This window comes from Arachis stenosperma, chromosome 9 (genome assembly GCF_014773155.1).
Source record: "Arachis stenosperma cultivar V10309 chromosome 9, arast.V10309.gnm1.PFL2, whole genome shotgun sequence".
In the NCBI taxonomy this organism is placed as follows: domain Eukaryota; kingdom Viridiplantae; phylum Streptophyta; class Magnoliopsida; order Fabales; family Fabaceae; genus Arachis; species Arachis stenosperma.
The window spans coordinates 153,902,274-153,910,575 of record NC_080385.1 but is presented as its reverse complement, the minus strand read 5'-3'; the positions used below and the strand labels follow the sequence as shown (position 1 = coordinate 153,910,575).

The 8,302-nt window shown below is 37.9% G+C and overlaps 2 protein-coding genes across 2 annotated transcripts; both read right to left on the bottom strand.

Moving 5' to 3' along the window:
- Positions 1–1,476: 1,476 nt before the first annotated feature.
- Positions 1,477–5,342, bottom strand: LOC130951312 (folate-biopterin transporter 1, chloroplastic). Its single transcript, XM_057879965.1, has 9 exons — positions 4,952–5,342; positions 4,355–4,593; positions 4,112–4,176; positions 3,842–4,004; positions 3,184–3,332; positions 2,836–3,090; positions 2,539–2,707; positions 2,347–2,439; positions 1,477–2,153 (listed from the first exon to the last, which is right to left on the bottom strand). The coding sequence occupies exons 1-9, from the start codon at positions 5,178–5,180 to the stop codon at positions 1,851–1,853; spliced, it is 1,665 nt and encodes a 554-aa protein (XP_057735948.1). The 5' UTR covers positions 5,181–5,342; the 3' UTR covers positions 1,477–1,850.
- A 1,129-nt stretch (positions 5,343–6,471) lies between these two features.
- LOC130951252 (FCS-Like Zinc finger 8) lies at positions 6,472–8,041 on the bottom strand. Its single transcript, XM_057879896.1, has 2 exons — positions 6,877–8,041; positions 6,472–6,801 (listed from the first exon to the last, which is right to left on the bottom strand). Exons 1-2 carry the CDS (start codon positions 7,446–7,448, stop codon positions 6,717–6,719), a joined length of 657 nt encoding a protein of 218 aa, XP_057735879.1. The 5' UTR covers positions 7,449–8,041; the 3' UTR covers positions 6,472–6,716.
- Between the last annotated feature and the right edge of the window lie 261 nt (positions 8,042–8,302).

Genomic DNA, 8,302 nt, shown 5'->3' with positions numbered 1-8,302 from the left:
ATCTGCACATGGTGTTTATTGATTTGGAAAAAGCGTATGATAGGGTACCAAGGGAGGTCTTATGGAAGGTTTTAGAAAAGAGGAGAGTAAGGATCGCATACATTCGGGCAATCAAAGACATGTATGATGGGGCCACAACTAGTGTGAAGACTCAAGGTGGTGTGACAGAGGAATTCCCTATTGGTATAGGATTACACCAGGGATCATCCTTAAGTCCATACCTTTTCACATTAGTCTTGGAAGTACTCACAGAGCACATCCAAGAGCCTGTGCCATGGTGCATGCTTTTTGCCGATGATATCGTCCTTATGGGAGAGTCAAGGGAAGACCTAAATAAGAAGTTGGAGTTATGGAGAGAAGCTCTAGATGTGTATGGTCTGCGCATAAGCCGTAACAAGACGGAATATATGGAATGTAAATTCAGTCTGAAAAGGGAAAACTCCAATATAGAGGTGAAGATTGGAGAAAACATCCTACGAAAAGTTAAAACTTTTAAGTATCTTGGGTGCATCATACAGGATAATGGAGAGATTGAACAGGATGTAAATCATAGGATCCAAGCAGGTTTGTCAAAATGGCGGAGTGCATCTGGTTTTATATGCGACAAAAAAGTGCCTTTAAAACTTAAAGGTAAATTCTATCGCACCGCTATAAGACCGGCTATGCTGTATGGTACGGAGTGTTGGGCGGCTAAAGGGGAGCACGAACATAAGCTGAGTGTGGCAGAGATGAAGATGTTGAGATGGATGAGTGGTCATACGCGATTGGATAAAATAAGGAATGAAGATATAAGGGAGAGAGTTGGAGTAGCACCCATTGTGGAAAAGATGGTTGAATCGCGTCTTAGGTGGTTTGGACATATGGGAAAAAGACCGATAGAACATCCAGTCAGGAGGGTGGATGAGATGGAAGATGGACAAAGAGCGAAAGGCAGAAGAAGACCTAAGAAGACCATCCGTGAGGTGGTCAAACGAGATCTACATGTAAACGGTCTCTCTGTAGACATGATACATGACAGAGCACAATAGCGTCGTTTGATTCATGTAACCGACCCCACTTAGTGAGACAAGGCTTTGTTGTTGTTGTTGTTTGATAGTTGTTCATATTTAAAATAGTCATTGTTTACCTAGCATTCCCCTTTGAAAATTATAAAATGATTTGATATATTTGATTAAAGATGAAAATTCAGGTGAAGTCAAGTCAACTACATCTGAATTTTTTACCTTGATTAAATTATTATTAAATAACTCTGAATTATCAACTTAACTTTACATGAAGATGAAGATAACTGATTAAGGAACTCTGAACTCTCGGACCAATTCAATTTCTATACATCTTTCTTAGAGAATCCTTTTATGTAGAGTATATTTGTTTCACCCTTTTTTTCCCCGGGGGAGGGGAGGGGAGGGGGGGAGAGGGTCGTTGAGAACGTTAAATAAGCATCAGCACACGGCTACTCACTATATACAGCACATGTTGTGAATCAAATTTCACTTTATAGGGGAAAAATAAAAATCCTACAGAAACACTACAAGCTACAAGGAATTAAAAGGCTAGGTACCCCGTAATACTTCTGAAGCAAATTTCGCTTTGTCGTGAGAAGCACTGTTGTGCCACTCCATAGCACCGGAAGTGAAGACTTGTTGGTTGGTTAAGAAATGTGATATGAATTGTGATTCCCAAGGAACTTGAAATGCTATTTTTTTCCCTCTCAAAATCAGTCATATTTAGTTCTCAGTGAACTAACAAAACGAGAATATGGGTGGCAACTTTATCTTCATGCTATATGCAAAACTCCGTGTGTGTATGCGTGTATGAACAAAGCCAGTGGCAAACAACCACCGCGAGAATCAATTAGACTTCATCTCGACATCGGCGTTATTGTCCTTCAGATTTTCATCAGGATTGTCCCCGGGGAGGAGGCCAAGAAGAGGCAAGGGTAATAATGAGCTGAGGTTGCAAATGATTATCAGAGACGCCAAGTTATCAAATTTGTCTTTGGTAATTCCAAATACTTGAGTCAGGCCTGCCCCTATCAATCCCCCAAGAACGCTCCCGCCGTTAGATACTGACATCAGAGTTGCAAAAAGGGTCGCCTCCATTCCCTCAGGACATAACCTTGCTGCTAGAACAAGAACGGGCATGAAGGAAGCCTGAAATACACAAGTAGTAAGATCAAATAGCCTTAGTATATAAAATTACATTAAACCATATTAGACTTCAGCTGCAGTCGTAGAACAGATTTCCAGACCAAATAACGAAAGACAATCGAAATTCGAAACTTATGAAACTTCATTATTTGAATAAACACACAGGAACTAATTAATGAATGAAGATAATGATAACCTGACTTAAAACAGTGAGAATTAATGAATCCCCAATTGCAAACCACTCATCACTTATTCCAAACTTACGGTTTAATCCAGTGACCAGGAGAACCTGACAAGAGAGGTTAAAGACAACGTATAGATATTTAGAACAGTATTCTCAAAATTCAGATTAACAACATATAAAGATTTCTTGAAATATAAAAGTAACCTGGGTCATCCCAAGAGCTGAACCAAAAATGGTAGTTGCAAGGAATATTTTACGTAAAGGCACACTCTTCAGAAATCCGTTATAAAGACCAACACCAAGCAAAGATGCGACGGAGGTAACAAGCTTGACCCGTCCTAAAAACTCGGGGGTAAAACCAAGAGAATTCGTGCTGAAAAGGGTAAACAAAAATATTCAAGATGAAAGAAAGTGGCATGTGCAGACAAGAGAATAGCAAGAGCAACAAAAAACACATTCCAGATAGTTAAGGTTCAAAGGATAATGATCATATTTACATACGTAAAGAAGAACATTGCAGAGTCAGACTGTGGAGTTGCTTGCCACAAGAAAATAAACAATGTGGGAAGAAGGACACCAGGCTGTCGTACAGTACCCCACAGCTGAATAATGTTCTGCTTTGAACTTTCCAAAAACTCAGAACTGGCAAAAGGAAGACTATTCCCTCTTACTGTACTGAGCATAGGTTGTTCTTTTACAAGAACCGCAACTGCAGATGTTATCAGTGGAAGCAATGCTGTGACACCAAAAACAAACCTGGAACACTATATACTTATTAGGAAAACATAAAATAAAAATTGTATACTGCTATCAATAAACAGAAGCGCCTTCAATCACTTCTTTCAGTACCTTACTCCATAAGTATCCACCAATGACCCACTGAAATAGGAGCTTACAATTCCACCAAAAGCTGAAGAACCCCAACACAAAGACTGAAGAGATCCCGAGGTGCTTTGTGACTCACCACGTGCCCTCTCCACAACCATTGAATCTACAACCTAAAACATAAATTTAGTTTCTGACATAGTTCTCCGGAAATTTTCAATTCATAGAAGATGCTAAAACACTAAAGCCAAAATACCAGAGACAAACTAAAATGCTTCTAACATTGGGACAGAAGAGACTGAAATGGTGGGTTTATGAGATGTGAAGTTGTATTTGTTCCTGAAGCACATTAACAGAGCTAACAGTATGACTACAGTTGTTAGTTAGTTTCCGTTCTTGAAGCACAGTGACAAAGTTCGCATTATATTTTTAATAAATCTGGTTCAAAAACAATCTTTTTAAGGGCTAAGTTGGCTTGTTAAGGTCATATAAAGTTCTAAATTATCCCACTAAACAATTTTTCGTGTTGTTACTCCTGTCCCCAAAGTCCTTTACCATGATATACCTATTGATACGGGAACATACAAAGTGTAGATAACTACAGCAGAATAAGAAGTACTTTTCCTAAGTAATAAATAATCCACAAAAGGTACCTTTAAATCACTAAGCAGGAATTACTCACCACGTCTGAGAAGGCAACAGAAAGAGATCCAATAAGTGTGCAAAAAGCAGCGCCATATTTGCTTTCAACAATGGTAGCCATCAAACTCCATGAGAGTGCACCGAGCAACCCAGACAGAACTAGGTATGACCTCCTTCGATAACCAAAAAGGGGGACAGAATCACTGCGAGCAAAATTAACAGATATAGTCCCATGGAGATATACAAAAAGGAAAACACAATGAATTGCCCACTTACGTAGGAGGGAAATAAGGATGCAGTTAGAACTTACCTAATAAAACCGTATAGAGGTTTGACAAGCCATGGTAATGCAGAGAAACCAGAAATCACAGCTGTCTAGTGAATATATAGAAATTGTTAGATCCTTGAAATATTAATGTAAAACTGATTCAATCCCACCACCCTCCAACAAAGATTAGAATTTTAAGCAAATGCTATACATGTGTTGTTTCTACATTTGATCCAAGCAAGGGCTCAAACTTAATTGATTACACCTTCAACTAAGAAGACATACCTCAGCAGGATCCAGATGTAAATCATCCTTTAGAAAAAAGTTGACAGCCAGCCTTGCAAGGCCTAAAACACCTTGAACAAAGTATACCATAGCGACGGCGATGTTATCCGGGGATAAGTCTACACCAAACAATGTGATGTTTCTCATACGGTATTTATTCTTTCTAGGAACACTTGTTTTACTATTGGAGCAAGCTTCCAGATCTGTCTCGGTTGTTAATGTATCCCCTTTTCCCGCACCTGCATCAATCGTGCAGAAACAAGCACAAGCAGAGTATACTAATTAAAACAAGCAATCATAACAATTCAATCAACGGATCAGTGTCAGCTAATCCTTAAAATTCAGCATAATCTAAATACTAATATTGGTTGGCAGAAATGGTTGAACTAAGAACTGCATTCAACGACCACATAGAAACTTTATCTACAGTATCAACTTCCCTCTTTTCACTATGCTATCATCAATTAGCCATGAAATATACTAAAATCTAGCTCGAATTTCGTAAGGCGGAAACTTTTCGAACCAAGGAATAACTTTAACCTGAATTTCCACGATAAAAAGAGTATAATCAGAAATTTCGCGGTGGAAGAAGCTTACCAGTTCGGGAACCCAATAAAGACTCGGCATCGTCGCTGCCAAGGCGTAGAGAGGACCCCGACCTCGAAACGGTGACGGACATTTCAGTCTCCGGGGGTTTCCGACGCGTTCTCCGGCGGAATCGCGGTGGATGAGCGGGGCGTGTGGAAGAGGAGAAAGAAGTGAAGGAATAAAGGGGAAATTTGGAGGGCAAAAAGGGGATTAGAGATAACATATATACGGATGACATTATTATCAGTATTAAATTAAATTAAGGTTCAAATTTCAAAGATGTTCATGATGTTCTTTTTCCTTTCTTTTTGTTTTTTTTTTCCCTATTAGTATTCTTCGTTGGTTTCTTTTCCATTTGAGTTCAGTTCAGTTTCGATATGAACCCATGAATATGATAAGAAGATAAGGGTATGTTCTAGGGCCTTCTATTTAGCTCAAAGTCTCTTGGGCTTGCGAAAGAAAAGAAATAACCGGTTGTGAGATGGGTTTGAAATCACTGTCACAAAGAGGTCCAAATCAGCATAAGCAATTATTTAATGAGAGAGAAATTAATAGTAAGTCATTAATATTTCTTAATTTTATTTTATTTTTGGACCAACATTAGTAAACTCTTTAAGGATAATGCGGTTAATGAAAATAAGTAATAATAAAAATAAGACTTAGGATTATGCTTTATATTTATCTTGACCTCCCAAGTGGGAAAGGAAATTAACAAAAGAAGGTAACTAATATTTACTAGTTATTGTTTCTTTAGTTTTTTTGTTTAAACAACCAAAAACAGGTCCTTTTACCGTTTTACGAGTTTACGTTAGTTTTTGTCTGTTTAGAAAATGGCACAGAATCATTCCACTGAATAAAGTCAGTAAGCTGTTCTCTCGTAAAGCTTACATCAAGTGTTCTATATTCTCAAGCAATGACAGTATTCTTTCACTCTAATTTATACAATGTTAATGTTAGGGGTGACAACATATATTCTATTTGTGGGTATTCAATTTGATCCTATTTCGATTGCTGATTCGATTTGCAGTAGATAGAGTCTTTGTGCGAGTCAAATAAAGTACGAGTTGAGACTCAAATCTACTCGACTAATCTGTACTCTTTATACGTATATGTTATATATTTATACAAAAATATATTTTAAGTGGATGTTGAATTAAAGACCTCTTAAAAAGATCCTTAACCACTAAAAGAAGATTATTAATTAATAATTTAATATTTTTTTGTTTAATACTTTTTTTTAAATCAGTTCTATATGCTACTACATAAATGAGAAATGTTTATTGCTTAATAATATGACTACTATCTCTCATCCTATAATTTTTTTCTAGCGAAATAAACATCCACCATAAATCTAGCAAGGTACCAAACAATTTGAAAAGAAAAGAATCTAATGAAGATGATGTCATTGGTTGTATATGTGAGTGATCATATTGTTTGTTATTCACCTTATTATTACTGTAGAGTGTAGAATACTTTATAAACAAAGATAGTAAAGACTAGAGTGTAAGGTGAAGCCATAGATAAGAGTATAACACAATAATCATGACTACCATATTTGAATTGAAGGACAAAAATTGTGGCAAGCCAAGCAATCCCCTAATTCATGATTTCAACAAAAATAACCTCTAACTTAACCTTTTAATTCAAACCTCCAACTCTATTTTCTACAGATACAATTTCTATATATATAGTTTCAACCTAGAAATTAAAACTGAAAATGGAAGAGGAAGTTGATTATTATTGATGGTTGAGAGTTGGGACTTGGTGGGAGGAACTAAGTCCCATAAACAGCGTCTTCAGCTTCCTCCATCAGCATCCCCTGGTAACGGCATTCATTGCTGCAAAATGCTCTCTCACCCCTGAACATGGATTGAATAACTAAATCACTTGGCACAGTAAACTAAAGCAGTAGTTGTAATCAGCATTAGACATACCTGTACATGTAGATGTCTTTACCATGCCCAAGATTCTTGTTGCAGAGAAAGCAGACAGTGAGAAAGGAGTGAGAAGGATCTAGCTTGGGTGAGACAGAAGGGGTACTCTGAATGATGCAGTTACCGAATATGTGAGTGGTCCTTGGGTTAGGACCATGGCAAATCACGCGTGTGTAGTCCTCAGAGAGTTCCATCTGTTCCAACTCGCTGGCAGATACACACCCTTTGAACACCCTCTCACCTTCTGGTGCTAAGGGAGGAATCTGAATCTTCAGCTGTGAACCAAACACCACCATTCTTGCTTCTTCTGTTTCATCAAGAAGGGCAACACCAACGCCTTTTGAATCCAACTTTTCAGAATAACAACAACGCTTCTTGTTGTTCTTATTGCTGGTTTCAGACCAAAAGGGGTTCTTCTTGAAGCCCGAGAATGGCTTGCTGTCAAGTATGGAGGTTGGGCTCATCATCATGCTCTCTGTTTCTTGGAACACTCCCTTTGATGTGAAAGAGCTGAAGAAGGAAGATGATGAGGATGATGATGTGAGCTTCTTTTGTTTCTCAGAATCTGCCATCACTGATCACTAGCTAGTTACGTTGTTGCTATGGACGATTCAGCATACTTTGCTTTTATATCACCAAGACACTGGCATGAATGAGCGAGCATGAATTCGATGACTAAATAAGCAAGACGAAAGCTTCACTGAAAAACTGGTACAGAAAGGTGAAGAAAACTTAGCTTAAACCTCTGTAACCTCCATCAGAGAATAGAATTAGGAGAGATGCAAAGAGGGAGTGAGTGGTGATGATGAAGACGTGCATGCATCACAGCATGTGAGAGCAGAGTTTGTGAGTTTGTTCCTTCTTTTGGGTACCCTTTATTTCTCGCTTTCAACACTTGCAAATTATTACCTTTGCTATTGCTAGTAACACCAAAAACCCACTGGTCCCTATAACACAAAGTTGGTGACTTTTTCTTTCTGGGTGTTTATTTGGGCACTAGTTCAATGTTCCATCATGAGCCCCCCCTGAAAAATTGGCAGAGCAGAGAGAAAGCGGTTTGGTTCGTTGGTGGGTTCTTGTAAAATCTCAGCTAGCAATGTCTATCTTTATCTCTCTCTCAAGAATATGTATTCAGCATTGTACACACAACACACTTATTAGCTTGATCTCAAAAATAATTTATATTTAAATTCATGTTTCAAACAGTGATTTTGGTAGGGCCAAGCTAAGGTTGTTGTTGAGCTAGTGGGAGTTCACGGATCGGAGCCATCATTCCATAGAGCTATTGCAGCCCATTCCCATCATGTATGCCTCATTGTCCTTCCTACGTCACCTTAATAATAAAAAAAAATATTATTTTTACACTAAAATAAAATCAGTTACCAAATAATTATATATGAATATATATGTTATTTATTTGTTAATA

Coding starts and splice junctions, on each gene's coding strand:
- LOC130951312 (XM_057879965.1), bottom strand. CDS start 5,180: ATGTCATCCGTATATATGTTATCTCTAATCCCCTTTTTGCCCTCCAAA. Junction 2,708..2,835: donor TCTGCAATGTTCTTCTTTAC/GTATGTAAATAT, acceptor TACCCTTTTCAG/CACGAATTCTCTTGGTTTTA. Junction 2,440..2,538: donor CAGCTCTTGGGATGACCCAG/GTTACTTTTATA, acceptor CTCTCTTGTCAG/GTTCTCCTGGTCACTGGATT.
- LOC130951252 (XM_057879896.1), bottom strand. CDS start 7,448: ATGGCAGATTCTGAGAAACAAAAGAAGCTCACATCATCATCCTCATCA. Junction 6,802..6,876: donor AAAGACATCTACATGTACAG/GTATGTCTAATG, acceptor ATCCATGTTCAG/GGGTGAGAGAGCATTTTGCA.